This window comes from Megachile rotundata, chromosome 6 (genome assembly GCF_050947335.1).
Source record: "Megachile rotundata isolate GNS110a chromosome 6, iyMegRotu1, whole genome shotgun sequence".
NCBI lineage: Eukaryota > Metazoa > Arthropoda > Insecta > Hymenoptera > Megachilidae > Megachile > Megachile rotundata.
This window is the reverse complement of record NC_134988.1, coordinates 13,796,388-13,813,020: the sequence shown is the minus strand read 5'-3', so window position 1 is coordinate 13,813,020 and position 16,633 is coordinate 13,796,388. Positions and strand designations below refer to the sequence as shown.

Below are 16,633 nucleotides of genomic sequence, written 5' to 3'. Positions count from 1 at the left end.
GAAAAAAATTTGTAAAAGTGATTTTAGAAAAAGAAAAATATTTTTAGAAAAATAAATAGTGTTTATATTATATTTGCATTAAGTCATAATATTTAAGGGTAGTCCCACACAAACTGCAGGAACATGAACCAACACAAAATCAATTTAATATCCATAAAATAATTTATTATTGCCCGGTGAAGGGTGTATAATGGAGATAAGCTGCACATTTAGGTAACAGCTGGTACGATAACGCAGCTCGAGTGAATATTAATAATCGTGAATCATCCTCGACGCAAGAACGAAAATAAAATGCAATTTTCCTCGAAGAAGAATGTTCGAAAAATTTCTAATGTAAAAGTTCATCCGACAATGTTCATTTATCTGTTAATAAATTCTGGAGATATATATCACTTTCACTGAATAAAATTGCGTTAAAAAAAAAACGAATTAATGTATCGCATTATAACGTGAGAATGTTTTGTACAAGGTTGCATTTCTTTCTGTTTAACATTTTCAGGTTCTTACGAACATAGGTGTAATAATTAAAAGAAAAGAGGAACTGCTGTACCGTAATGGTATAAATCTTATGCTCTGTTTCGGATGAACTTCATAGGAACATTTTCACTGTTCTTGTTTAGCTTTTCGTGTGAACGTTTTGAGGTTAGAAAATGAAAAACACTTTTTCGTTTTGTTATCGTTGAATATTTGTTAGTTAAGTTAATTTAACTAACTGTTTAATTCAACCTTAAATGTTCAATTTTAATTTCATTTTCAAGTTTTGAATATTTTATTCAATTTTAAACATTTAGTTCAATATTCAGTATTGAATATCATTTCAAATATTCAGTGTAATTTGAACATTCATTTAACTTTAAATATTCAGTACAATTTTAAATATTCAATTTAATTTTAAATATTGTACTTAATGCATTATTTAAAATATTTAAACAGCAAGGCTATTTCGATGATGGTTTCAAAAAGATATCCTAAAAAGTTTCTTCACAGATCTCAATTTTAATGTTTTATCCCAAAAATTGTTCAAAAAATTATTCACAAATCCTAACCTTAATATTTCAAAAAGTCTCTCAATGTATAAAACAGAAGAATTTCAAACAATCTTAATATATAAAACAGAAGAATCTTAATGTATAAAAACTTCATAAGTACCATAACCTATAAAATATCTAAAATCACCATAATTCATCAAACTCCAAAGCCCAAACATTTGAACTTCCCCTAAATAAAGTTTGAAGAATTTCTGTCCTACATATCGACAGATATAAAGTGCATCGAAGACATCGTATTTTGCACAAGTATTCAGAAACGAGAGAAATGTGGCACTCTCTCTGAATTGCACCCATGATGCACCAGAAGCTGTATTCATATCCATGATGGCGTGACGATATGCACGACGCGACGTACATCCATCGTTTCTCGTCCGAAACGCTCGAACATCTCTTCTTCTTCTTGTTTTATACAATTTTTACGCCTATATCACGATCTTTCTTTTTCCGCTACAATTTCTCCGTTCTTTCCGTTCTGTTTACCGAGTTTCCTTTTACGAACGCTGCTTTATCTTAACGCTGTTTTTTTCCTTTCATCTCCTTCCCTTTTATTTTCAACCAATTCCGCATACTTTCTTTCTCTTTGTATTCACTTATGCACTCTTCCGTGTTATCATTTTTCTTTCTGTGTAGATGAGCCTTGCTTATGGCAGTTTTACTGGGTGTTTAGGTAGGTTTATGGGGAGAGAAAATGAGATTGTAACTGAGGGGAGAAGGGTAGTGGTGCAGTAACGTAATTATTTTTATTTAGTGGTTTTACTTTGGGATTTGTGGATGTAGATGTGGACATTGGGGAGTTGGGAAAATTGGTAAGTGGGGAATTTAGAGATTTGGGAGTGTGGGGAGGTGGAAATTTAGGGATTTGGAAATTTGGGAGTTGGGGTTTAGGGATTTGGGAATTTAGAAATGTGGGGATGGAGGGATTTGGGAATTGAGAGATTAGGGGTTTAGGTATTTGGAGAGTTAGTGATTTGGACGTTTTGAAATTTGGAAATTTAGGGATTTGGGAATGTGGGAATTGGGGAATGTGCGAGTTGGGAAAGGTGGGAATTGGGGAATGTTGGAATTGGGAAATATGGGAATTGGGGAATGTGACAATTGGGGAATGTGAGAATTGGGGAATGTTGGAATTGGGGAATGTGGGAATTGGGGAATGTTGGAATTGGGGAATGTGGGAATTGGGGAATGTTGGAATTGGGGAATGTGGGAATTGGGGAATGTTGGAATTGGGGAATGTGGGAATTGGGGAATGTGGGAATTGGTGAATGCGAGAATTGGGAAATGTTGGAATTGGGGAATATGGGAATTGGGGAATGTGGGAATTGGGGAATGTGGGAATTGGGGAATGTTGGAATTGGGGAATATGGGAATTGGGGAATGTGGGAATTGGGGAATGTGGGAATTGGGGAGAGTGGAAATTGGAGAGAGTGGGAACTGGGGAATGTGGGAATTTGGGAATTGGGAAATATAGAAATTGGGAAATTTTGAAGTACAATTTTCGAACACCCGGTACATGTCGTACGGTAATCAAACTTTTCTGCTCTCCTCAAATTGCGCCACTGTTCTCATCTCAACTTTCAGTTTCTTTCCTTCCCAGTCTCTTCCTGTTTCTTCCCCTACCTCCACCGGCTCCGTTCATTATTCCATTTCGTTTTCCCTTTCTTTATCAGTGATCCTCCTCGTCGTCTGGTCCTTGGTCGTCTACCTAACACCCTCTGTACGCGAAACTGCAGCCATGGAATCACGTTACTACTCGACTTCCTTAATTTGCATGCTAATAGAGACGAAGGCGAATCGTGGATAATTAAAGGCCCATTGTTGCACGACTCGTGCAACTCGAGCGTGTAAATTTTCCTGCATTCCGTCGGCACACTTTCGCCCGAGGGACTTTAAGTTGGATGAACGCTCGTAAATATTTCACGGATTTGTTCAATGGACGACGAATTGCTTGCTCCTTTCACACGAATCATTAGGTATTTAGGTTTCCAGCATTTGCAAATGCTGAGAGGATCCTTTTTATGGACTCCACACTTTTATTTCATTTTCTACTTTCCTCATTTTAACTGGGGAATATATTTTTTAATTTGTATTTTTATTATTTTGTTCTATATTTTTTAACTGGTTTGTTTGTTCAATATTTTTTAATCTTTGTTGAAGACATTGTAAATTGAAATTAAAATAATTATTAAGTCAGAAGGCAAAAATATATTCAATATAGTCTTTCATTGAAAGAAACGTACATATGTGTGTATTAACATATGTTAAAATATATGTGTATATTAAGACTTGCAGCTAATATATGATTATACTAATTACTGTTATCAAGCTATGCTATAAAAATATTCCTAGGAAGTGATTTTATAAATATTCTGAATAATAAATGCACAAGTGTATGATTCTTTATAGAATATGAAAGAACGAAGCATTCACATATGTGTATATCCTTGCAGAGGTCAACCTTGCATCATTAGCCCCTAATGTAGTTAATGTATTAAGACTTGCAGCTAATATAATTATACTAATTACTGTTATTAAGGTAAGTATACCCAGGATTTTATAAAAGTTTCATGAATCCACATATGGTTCTTTAGCGAATGTCAAAGAACGTGTACATATGTGTATACATATTGAACCTTACACTCCAACATAGTAAATACATTATAATTTGCAGTTAATGTCATTTATAAAAATTCTGAATAATAAATTCATAAGTATATAATCCTTTGAATATGAAAGAACATAAAAGAATATACAAACCGTATAGAAACATATGTGAACACATATGTGTACATATGTGTACATATGTGTATACATTCTTGTAGAGGTCAGCTCAGGAAAATCCTGACACAGTAAATGTACCATGACTCGCACGTGATTATAATAATAATTGCGCTTATAGATATTCTAAAGGTTCTGCATCGTAAATTCGAGTCACCTTACGTGATCTTACACCGTCGTTGAAGGCGGTAGCTCGAAGATCAACGGCTCGTGACCACCTGTTCTACAACGGTATTCCATTGTTGTTGGTAGTATGGTGGAAGCCACAGTTGTTCATGGCATGGTGTCTCGCCGGATACGGGATGCGGCTACATGCTCCATTAACTTTCTCGTCTTTTGCCATCGACAGAGATGACCACGACCTTACCGAACAACGTACTTCTACTAACCATGCCACGGTGCTTACATACGAGCATTTTTTACCAAAGTAACATGTTATTATTTTACCATTTTGCTTCGAGACATTAATCTTGAACCATAGTTAAAAACTAGCTATTAGTTTGTTGGCAGAGTATGAAGTTTTTAAGGAAACTTGAAAGTGTACATTATTCTTTTTTTAGGATAGATGGTTTGGATAAATGAACTACGTAGCGCTGTTTATATGAGTATAAATTGTTTATAAGGTAGTTTAAAAAAGGTACATTTAAAATGTTTATACAGAATGTGGTAACACAGTAGTTCAAATAATTTCAATAATTCATTGCATGAATTTATATATTTAAAAAATTGATGAAGATACATGATACATGAATGTTATATGAATATGACATGAACATTAAAATATTTCAATGTGTAAATTGCAATAAATAACAGTGGTTGTAGGACAATTTTATTTTAGCTACCACATAGTTGAACTTAAAAATTATTTTTTAAATTTCATGCAGAACTACTATATTTTAAATCAACATTATTCGAGCATATTTCACAATTATTAAAATTGTAATTAATTATAAAATAAATATATTTGGAGGTACTTTATAAAATGAACATAATTAAAATTTATAATTCAAAATGAACACCACAACACCTCCAGTATTTTAAATAATTATTGCATTATGTTATGACACGAACATGCCTCAACCGCGGTCAGAAAGAGTAGTACGAAATTGAATTCATTAGCAAGCCATATTCTATAATTTCATAATAAGAGAAAATTATTTTCTCCACATTTCCTGCGGCAGCGTGGATATGTAGATTTTCAAGTATGGAATTTAAAATTGAACTCGCACGTAGCAGGATTTCCTTTCACCACGGAATAACAACGTTCGAATAGGAAATGAGAATACGAAATTGGATGAATCATAATTCCGCAACGTAGAGGCAAATTCAATGATGCGTTTACTTGCATTTCGCAAAATAAGAAAATCAGAAAGCTGTGTTTTGTAAGGGACGTTGTGTAACATTTCGAACGGTTACTCGTCACATGAATTCTTGTTGCGAAGAAATAACGCTTTTCTTGAAGTAAGGGTGTTTTCTCTATGGCGATATTTCAAGTGGGTTTGATACAGCTGCCAACTTACCGGACGCAGCACTCTCAAATATGTCACATAACCTCAAAACTGTTTGCTCTCAAACACTAATAGTTCACAGAAGAAATTTTGATGAAATACAAAAATAATTCCAATGCAAAGTTAGTTGTTTTTGCACTAAAATATGTTTGTACTTAAAATAAATTTAACACTATAACATTTAAATATTCACTTTTAATTTAAAAATCAGACAAAAGAACAAATAAGCAAACACTAAAGCACTAACCACTATTTACTACTTTTTTAAATTATTTGAAAACAATTTTCAAATAACTATTTTTCATCTCAATAAAACATGACAACATGAAAGTAAAATATGAAATTTCAATAAAAAGCACTATAATAAAATTTACTAATGTAAAACATGAAACCAGTTATTTTGACAGGTAGCGTCACTTTTTTAAATTTATCACACGCATTCTAAAATGTTAATTCAGAGCACATAAATTCTGCGGAATAATTTTTGGGACAGCCTGATAGCAGCAGCGTTTCAATTACAGCACGGAGCAACGGAGCGAGAAATTAGTTTAAAATTTTGATACAGTACCGCCACGAACTCGTCCGCTCGCCAAAGAACCAACAAAGCCATCCGCTTAAAAATTTCACGAACCTCGGAACTGGTCGCAAGCACAATACGGTATTGTGAAGGATCCACTAAGAAGCCGAACAACGGCAAAGTTCAGGGAAACCATACCTCTGTCAGCAAAACGAAGGTAATCGAGCGTATAACCATTCATCTGCTTGTAAATTAACATGAAAGCAAACTTTGATCTAAGGGAAATGCAGGAGATCTGTATTCTAAGGGAAATACAGGAGATCTGTATTCTAAGGGAAATACAGGAGGTAGTTTTGATTCGTTATAGTTCTGCTCTTTTGTTCGTATAAGTCCTTATGTTATGATGGTCTTAATGTCTTCATCTTAATACGAAGGTTTTAAAATTATACAATCTTAAAAATGTACGATCTTAATAGTGTGATGAGTCTGAAGTTGTCAAGTACGACTGTTTTTAAATAGCAGTTTAAATATTTTATTTTTATAATGATTAGTATAAATATTATTTGTCAAACTGTTATGACAACGTAATAGTACCTTGGAAAAGAGAGAAAAAATAGACGAAGTACTAACTAGACTAAGTATTGTTTTATTCGGTATTTTATGGGAAAATTGGGAATTTTGGGGGAGTGGGGATTTGGGGGATGTGGGATTTGGGGGATGTGGGATTTGGGGGATGTGGGATTTGGGGGATGTGGGATTTGGGGGATGTGGGATTTGGGGGATGTGGGATTTGGGGGATGTGGGATTTGGGGGATGTGGGATTTGGGGAATTTGGAATTTGGAGGATGTGGGATTTGGGGAAATTGAGATTTGGGGAAATTGGGATTTGGGAAAATTGGGATTTGGAGAATTTGGAATTTGGGGAAATTGGGATTTGGGGAATTTGGAATTTGGAGAAATTGGGATTTGGCGAATTTGGAATTTGGGGAATTTGGAATTTGGGAAAATTGGGATTTGGGGAATTTGGAATTTGGGAAAATTGGGATTTGGGGAATTTGGAATTTGGGAAAATTGGGATTTGGGGAATTTGGAATTTGGGAAAATTGGGATTTGGGGAATTTGGAATTTGGGAAATTTGGGATTTGGGGAATTTGGAATTTGGGAAAATTGGGATTTAGGGAATTTGGAATTTGGGAAAATTGGGATTTGGGGAATTTGGAATTTGTGGAAATTGGGATTTGGGGAATTTGGAATTTGGGGAAATTAGGATTTGAGTAAATTGGGATTTGGGGAACGTAACAGTTCCTTGAAAAACAAAAAAAAAATAGACGAAGTACTAATTATCCTAAGTATTGCATTATTCAATATTTTACACTCCCCCCTAATTATTACAACAATATAAAATATTACAAAAATTATCTTAACTAATAAATTAAATGATCAAACCTCAAAATAAATAACAAATGTCGCCTCTGAAAGAAACACAGAAATTTCCATTCAGAGGAAATATTAATATCTGATTGATCATGTAACCTGTCGATCAAGTAACCACACACGAGAAAGCAGTGTATTGTTAATGTTCGCAATGAAATTCCTACTGACATTCATTTACGATTCGAAGTACCTAGTTGTTACATAAGTGATCATTAAGAACCGCTGATTGTCAGTGAAAGTGAGGAAAATGAAAAGTTACGAATTAAGACTTAATGTTATAAAGTATGTCGATCTCTTGATAGATATAGTTGGCGCGTTGGAACGAAACGATTTTTCCTAATCATAAAAACCGGTTTATGATAGCCGTTATTTTTTATTATTAAGTGCTTATTTATATAGACTTTCTTTGATCGAAATTGGACATGCAATGGTTTTTTATTTTAAAGATGGTGGCTTTCTAGGAGTAACATAACCTCTTCAATGGAAGAAGCATGGAAGAAGAAGTTTCATTATTTTGTTAAAATTTGAGTGGTTTTGGTGACAGATTTTGGTGGTTAAGATACATTACGAGTACATTAGTATCAATTGTTAAGATAATAAGATAAATTGTACTTGAAATGTTGTCAAATTAAATTTGTAATGGGTTAATTTTAAATATGTAGAAATTTCAAACTTGAAAACTTTACAGTTTTACACATTTACCTTAAATGTGCAAAGTAGTTTTACAATTTTGGAAATTAAAAAATTTAAGACCTCAGAACTTTGGAACTTAAACTTTCTCCAACATTAAAATTTAAATCCCCAAATTTTCAAACTCAGTAATGTAACTTTAAAGCTTGAGATGTAGAACTTACGAGTTTATTCCCCAGGAGACCACAAGTAACAAGTTCTACATAGAAGAACTTGTATGGGTATCAAGGGACACATAGGGAGATTCCATTGTACTTACTAGAGTTATTACAAGAATTTACCGCACCTCAAGAATATTATTATAAAATAAATCTGATATGAGCCAGCGTTTTACTCCTCTTTTTCTTTAGATTAAATTTTGAAGTACATACACGATTAAACGTTTAATTAACAAAAGGCTTAGTTGATTGCTACTTGAGTCGTTTGTAATCGATCGTCCTTGTTGCAGCAAGAGCAGGTTTCACGATGTAATAAAAGTCGAAACGAGAGACGACCAAGAATGGTTGGTTAATGTCGTTACATGGATTCGTTGTGATGTAATTATTCGCGTCATCACGACAGAAAAAAGATTATAGCATGGGTGGATATTGATTTCTTGCGGATTTGTAAATTTGTAAATTTAGGGCTGGGAGATTTGGGATTTCAAGATTTGGGCATTTGGAAGTGTAATGTTTGACAATTTAGTTATTTGGAAATTTGGAGGCTTGGAGGTTTAGAAATTTGTGAATTTAGGGGGTTAAGGATTTGGAAATTTATTAATTTAGGGGTCTAAGGATTTGAGATTTCAAGATTTGGGCATTTGGGAATGCAATGTTTCAAAATTTAGTTATTTGGAAATTTGGGGGCTTGGAGGTTTAGAAATTTATGAATTTGAGGGGTTAGGAATTTGAAAATTTTCTAATTTAGGGGTCTAAGGATTTGGGATTTCAAGATTTGGGCATTTGGGAATGCAATGTTTGAAAATTTAGCTATTTGGAAATTTGGGGGCTTGGAGGTTTAGAAATTTGTGAATTTAGGGGGTTAGGGATTTGGAAATTTTCTAATTTAGCGGTCTAAGGATTTGGGATTTCAAGATTTGGACATTTGGAAATTTCATGTTTGAAAATTTAGCTATTTGGAAATTTGGGGGCTGGGGTTTGGAAATTTTCAAATTTATGGGGTTAGGAATTTGAAAATTTACTAATTTAGGAATCTAAGGATTTAGGGTTCTAAGATTTTGGGATTTGAGAATGTAAAATTTGACAATTTGCTATTTGGAAATTTGGGGATTACAAATTTTGGGATTTGAGAGTATAAAATTTCATAATTTGTTATTTGGAAATTTGGGGGCATACAGATTTGAAATTTTAAGGTTTGGGGCTTTAGAAATGTTATACTGATAAATTTAGAGGTTCAGATTGAATTTGAAATCAGATTAAATTTAGAGGTTCAGATTGAATTTGAAATCAGATTAAATTAAGATTAATTGGCAGATTGCAAACTTTCCCCAAAATCGAAAGCAGAAAGCTTCTCCCTCTGCACCCCATAAAAATAGACTTAACCTAACCTAACCTAACCATACATCCATAATACTAATAATACTCATAATACCCATAAACTGATAATACTAATTTACCCACAATTTTAATTAACTCCTAAACCTTAAACAGCCCACGAGCATACATTTCGTTCGAAATTCAAAATGGCGTCTTCCAGCTAAATCTTCCTCAGCAAACAAAGCAACATCGAATCACCGTTCGCAAACATTCTCCGTGGCTTGAACCCGGACTCATTTTCGAATTGTCCCGCTATTTAGGTGCATGTTGTTGTTGGGAATGGAGCCTGAGGCTCGAAATCGTTTCGAGCCATTATTCCATGAAGAACGTTACATCAGAGAGAAGCGTGTATGGCTATGAATAACGAACAGTACTGGTGCAAGTACCACTATCCAATTATTCAATGACGAACCACGGCCTTGTCTCGCCTTTTCGAACAATGATGCTCCATTACGCTCTTTCAGTTTGTTTGTTGCTGAACAACCACGTATCTTTTCCTCCGCGAAGCAGCCATCGCGAATACGGAAAATACGTCCGGAATTTTTCCATGAACATTCTTGCTCACTGTTTCCCTGTCTTGCAGTTGGCAGCAATTTTGAAAGAGAATGCGCGTGAATATTTCTTCTTTAATATCTCGAGATACTGTGGGGATATGGACACATAACCTCACTTTTTAATGGATTTGACAGAGTCATTTATGGAGATGGACATTTTATTTATGGAACGTTTTATTATTTTTAAATACTTGGGTCTTTTGATAAGTTGATAATTTTGATGTACTTTTCAAACAGTTTGACTGCTCAGTTTACTGTTAGTTTTGAATATTAAATTTTATTTTTAATATTAATTTTTGGTGTTCAATTTTAATTTAGTCTCCAAAGTGCAAGTTTGATTACTGAATTTTAATTTAATTTTAAAGTTCAGGTTTAATTATTTAGTTGAATTTTATTTAGTTCAATTTTGAATGTTGAATTTAAATTTAATTATTGAGTTTCATTTTAAATATTGAATTATATGCAACTGTATTTTGCTACATACTAAGACATTTTCTTTTAATATCATTGAAGTACAGTAATTGACTTTTGCTATAGAATATCACTATCACACCACACATACTAAAAACACATGAAAGCAAAAGACTCTAATAATTCAAGAAAAAGAAAAACATGAAAAAAGTTTCTATTAAAGTTACAGAGGAAGTTCCATAAAGTTTATGAAAGATTCGTTATTTGAAAAAGACTGTTTATCTTAATAAATTTTCCGTAAGTACAGTACGTACTTCCGCCGTTTCATCTTTCTTTGTTAGAGAAGACCAAGGGAAAACATTTTCCGTACAAACAGCACTGATAAGGGAGCAACACCGAGGATGAAAAACGGCGCCTCTAGCTGGCCAAATGTCGACGCTCAGTTTTTTCCATGAACAATGAGAAAAATGCTCCCCTATTTAGAAATTCCGCCACGAGGAATTTAATATGTGCACCGAGAAAATCAGCGATGCACAAATTAAGCCGCGTATATCAAATTCTGTTGCGACGGGCTAAACGTTGCATGCATGCGCTCGAGATACGGTATCACGGTACACTCGGGTGCAACTTGGGAATCCTCTGGGTAGAATTTTCCGAAATTATTGTGTGCAGACGCGAATTTATGGATTATAGGATTTTTTGCGTGTTCAAACTTTTAAACGTTTCGTATTTTGAAGTTGTGCTTCTACATTTATAAATTTTCATATTTTTACATTTTTAAATTTTCAAATTGCCGAAATTCCAAATTTCCCAGGGTCCGAATTCCCCGAATTCCAAATTCCCTAGATCCCAAATTCGCCAAATTCCAAATTTCCCGAATTCCAATTTCCCCAAATTCCAAATTCCCCAGATTCCAAATTCCCCAAATTCCAAATTTCCTCAATTCCAAAACCCCCAAATTCCACATCCCCCAAATTCCAAATTCTCCAAATTTTCAAACCCCCAAATTTCCACTCCCCCAATTCCAAAACCCCCAAATTCCAAATTCCCTAAATTTCCAAACCCCTAAATTTCCACTCCCCCAATTCCCAATTCCCCGAATTCCAAATTCCCCCAATTCTAAAACCCCCAAATTCCAAAACCCCCAAATTCCAAAACCCCCAAATTCCAAATCCCCCAAATTCCAAATTCTCCAAATTTCCAAACCCCCAAATTTCCACTCCCCCAATTCCAAAAGCCCCAAATTCCAAATTCCCTAAATTTCCAAACCCCCAAATTTCCACTCCCCCAATTCCCAATTCCCCCAATTCCCAATTCCCCCAATTCCCAATTCCCCGAATTCCAAATTCCCCCAATTCCAAAACCCCCAGATTCCAAATCCCCCAAATTCCCAATTCCCCCAATTCCCAATTCCCCGAATTCCAAATTCCCCCAATTCCAAAACCCCCAGATTCCAAATCCCCCAAATTCCAAAACCCCCAAATTCCAAATTCCCTAAATTTCCAAACCCCCAAATTTCCACTCTCCCAATTCCCAATTCCCCCAATTCCCAATTCCCCGAATTCCAAATTCCCCCAATTCCAAAACCCCCAAATTCCAAAACCCCCAAATTCCAAAACCCCCAAATTCCAAATCCCCTAAATTTCCAAACCCCCAAATTTCCACTCTCCCAATTCCCAATTCCCCGAATTCCCAATTCCCCGAATTCCAAATTCCCCCAATTCCAAAACCCCCAAATTCCAAATCCCCCAAATTCCAAAACCCCCAAATTCCAAATCCCCCAAATTCCAAAACCTCCAAATTCCAAATTCCCTAAATTTCCAAACCCCCAAATTTCCACTCCCCCAATTCCTAATTCCTCGAATTCCAAATTTCCCCAATTCCAAAACCCCCAAATTCCAATTCCCCCAAATCCCAATTCCCCCAAATTTCTACATTCATAAAATTCGATAAGCCCAAAAATCCCCAAATTCCGTCACATAAATTATTAGCCTTACATGAAATAAGCACTTATATTCCCCTAACAAATTACAGAACGTATGTTAACGATAAAACATTAATCACGTGGATCAGCGGGGGTGAATAAATGTTTTGGGTGTACGCAAATCAAACACACAGAGCTTAATTACAGTCACGCGTATAGCAATCGATCGTTATTTCCGCGTAATTAAAGCAGGTCGTTAATTAGTACAATCGAACAATCGAAACAGTTCTCTGGGTCTTGCAGTTTCGAGTTTTCAGCGCGAGGCGCGCATTGGACGAAGGCAATTACAAAGATTTATCAACCGTGACAAATTCGACGACGATTAACAAGCGAATAGATTGCGCGGCTATAATCTAGGACGAGGTAACTGGAACAAGTTTTTGCTGTTTCAAGATTCCGGATTTTGCGATTTGGGAACTTAGGAAATACCGGGGTTCACACTTTGGCATGTTGTAAATTTGCGGATTTGTAGGGGGTATTTGGGGATTTGGAAATTTGAGATTTGCGAGTTTAAGCTGTTGTAAATTTGGGGATTTGGGGAGTGAGAGTTTGAGGATTTGTTTGAGCAAATAAAAGCTTTCGTTATAATAAAAGTAAGACATCTCTTCATGTTACAAACTGTAGTACGGTATTCATATGAGCATGTACTCATATGAGTACACTAGGAGTAAAAATAATACATCTCTTCATATTACAAACTGTAGTTCTGTACTCGTATGAGCATGTACTCATATGAGTACACTAGGAGTAAGAATAATACATCTCTTCATATTACAAACTGTAGTTTTGTACTCATATGAGCATGTACTCACTAGAAGCACATGTGTACATTTCATGTTTTGTCAAAATCAATGAATGCACTGTCCTCATATGAGTACATTGGATCAAAATGTATTAAAAGATGAAAAAATCAGTAAAATTTGAAAATGTTCACTTTGCAAACCCACAGAAAGAAGCCCTGAACTATAAAGAAGGTAGCAAAACATTCAAAAAGTATCATGTTATGGCAATTGCACGGACAAAGTAGTCCGAGATCTGTGATCTCTAAACCGTGGAAATATTCGAGGAACAGTTTCCACGGGCTTGCGCTCCGTTAGTCAGCCTGCTCCCAGACAACAATAACAACTTCTCAACAATAACCTTCTCAACCGTATGAATAATTCTCGGCGCATGGCGCCGTTTTGCAATTGCCCTCGCGCGACAAATCCGACCTCTTGTTACTCTAACATAATGAGTTCACGGCATTATTAGCGTGCGCGGAAAAACAAGCGAAAGTGATGAAGTTATGAATGCGTTACGAATCGTTGATAAAACTATGAATCGCTAACCTTGCGCTGACAACTTCATAGTTTTCCTGTCCATCATTCGACGCGTCGTTGGGCAACTTCGAGAGTTACGACTCTGATAAATTTGACAAATGAAGTACTTCTGCATGTAGAACTAAATATGTACAATTTAATTGAATGTTTAACATTGTGTTGAATATTCAAAATTGGACTGCATATTTAAAATTGAACCGCATCAATCTTAAAATTTAAATTTAAATTAAAATTGGAGAGACAAACTTTGAAATTAAAATTGAATGACCAAACTTCGAAATTAAATTAAAATTCAATGTCTAAAATGAAACTTAATACTTAAATTAAAATTGAATATTCAAAATGAAACTTAATAATTAAATTTAAAGTGAATATATAAAATGAAACTTAATACTTAAATTAAAATTGAACATTTAAAATGAAACTTAATAATTAAATTTAAAGTGAATATATAAAATGAAACTCAATAATTAAATTTAAATTCAATATTCAAAATGAAACTTAATAATTAAATTTAAAGTGAATATATAAAATGAAACTCAATAATTAAATTTAAATTCAATATTCAAAATGAAACTTAATAATTAAATTCAAATTGAATATATAAAATGAAACTTAATACTTAAATTAAAATTGAATATTCAAAATGAAACTTAATAATTAAATTTAAAGTGAATATATAAAATGAAACTCAATAATTAAATTTAAATTCAATATTCAAAATGAAACTTAATAATTAAATTTAAAGTGAATATATAAAATGAAACTTAATACTTAAATTAAAATTGAATATTTAAAATGAAACTTAATAATTAAATTTAAAGTGAATATATAAAATGAAACTCAATAATTAAATTTAAATTCAATATTCAAAATTGAACAAAATAAAGTTCAACTGAATAATCAAACTTGAACTTTAAAATTAAATTAAAATTCAATACTCAAACTAGCACTTTGAAGACTAAAATTGAACCGTATGTGAGCATAGTTGCGCGAAAGCAGCTGTCATTATTATTCTTATTCGTATGTAACTGGAAGTGGGAAGCTTCTTTTACTTTGGAGCCAACTCGTGGGTTGACATCTGTACATTTGAGTGGAATAGGGTTTCATAGCGAGTACATGTGAATTCAGTTTCTCCCTAAGGTCCCCTAAGTTCTCTTGGCAGACCCTTTCGCATCGTCAACACGAATGGAAATCTTTTCGAATGGCGCGCCTCTAATACAGCGAATTGCCGGACGTGGTTGACGTACGATTGAAAATAGACGCTTCCGGTTTCTCCTTAACACGTGCACGCGCGACACGTAATGTGTGCCACGGAACTTGACCGAAGCATAAAGCGAGAGTTCAATTGGAGAGCCTTTTACGTTCTATGTCGCCGATCTGCAACACTATGCGATCGTGCGGATCACAAATCCTCCTTGAACGCCTCGCTCGACAGCCTGTTATTGTTAATAAATGGAGTTCATTTCCTCTATTAGGTTTGGAAAGCGAAACGGAGCAACTCGGGGAATTGTCAGTACGTTGCTGCAAGTAATTAGGTAATTGCTTTCCTGGACTGTTCGAAACAATTAATGCAAACGGAAGTGCTCCAAGGAACTTTCGTTCAAATTAGTTCTCGAATAAAATGTCGGTAAATGTTCGCTTCTTCGGGTAATTTTGTTAATTGCTATTTTCAGCAAAAAATTTCTTCCATTCGGTCGTAGGAGGATTAGGTAGCAATTTTCTTGAGTAGACGTTTATGATAGATCAAGGTCTAAATTTACGCAAATGTTGATTTTAGAGATTAAGGGAACGATCAACGCTCGTATGTTTGTAGTAATTCTGATAACTGGTATCTTCGGTAAATAAGAAGAGATTCGTGCTTCTTTAACTAGGTTTCTGAGTCGTTCATATGTGGAGCAGGTATCGATTCTAATAAGAAAACGTTTATGCGTGTAGAACATAGTTTGCTATGTCTGAACAAACATATTAAGTGATTTATAGTGGATTCAGTAGGCAATGTTCATATGTTAACATGTTAATTTTGTTGCTTCCATTCTGGTTTGTGAACAGTCACTCATATGTGGATGATATGTGGATCATATGTGGATAGTCTTCACAAGCTAACATTTACAATTGCATGTATGTTGACCCACGACTTGAATAAACCTAAACAAGTTGCACTTTGATTTCTTCATACACAGTCACTCATATGTGGGTGATATGTGGATCATATGTGGATAGTCTTCACAAGCTAACATTTACATTGCATGTATGTTGACCCACGACTTGAACAAACCTAAACAAGTTGCACTTTGATTTCTTCATACACAGTCACTCATATGTGGATGATATGTGGATCATATGTGGATAGTCTTCACAAGCTAACTTTTACAATTGCATGTATGTTGACCCACGACTTGAATAAACCTAAACAAGTTGCACTTCGATATCCTCATACACAAAACCAAATTTACATCATATTAAAAATCATAATCTAAAAATGTAATATATGCAAGTGTAATCATGTAGAGGTACATCAAAGTAAACAACGAAAATAAACCTCCTCATCAAAAGTCACAAATTCAATCTAAAAACAAAATCACCCTAATGAATTACAAGCACCAAACTTCAACTAAAATTAGGTTAAACTCATTCTAAAGAACAAATGATTAACTTGTACTCTTAAAATGACAAATGTAAAGAGAATAACTAGAAACAAAGTAGCATAAGTGTGATAAGTTGCTGACGAAAAGCAACGCGGATGAATAAGCTCGCCTGTCAACTCACCAGATACAGAACGCATAATGTGATACAAAATAGTATTTAAACGATATTGACTAGGTGAAAAATCGACACACCTGCAGTGTGTTTAGCT

The 16,633-nt window shown here is 34.4% G+C and overlaps 1 protein-coding gene across 5 annotated transcripts in view; it reads right to left on the bottom strand.

Moving 5' to 3' along the window:
• LOC100877739 (uncharacterized) overlaps positions 1-16,633 on the bottom strand; it is a 66,344-nt gene that overhangs the window by 30,394 nt on the left and 19,317 nt on the right. For 3 of the 5 annotated variants that reach the window (XM_076532977.1, XM_076532978.1, XM_076532979.1), the window contains exon 1: positions 5,901-5,957. The exons of the other annotated variants lie outside the window; for them this stretch is intronic. In XM_076532977.1, coding sequence (XP_076389092.1) covers positions 5,901-5,942 — 42 coding nt within the window. In that variant the 5' untranslated portion in view covers positions 5,943-5,957. Of the gene's footprint in view, positions 1-5,900; positions 5,958-16,633 lie in introns of those variants that run through there. 5 annotated transcript variants of the gene reach the window in all.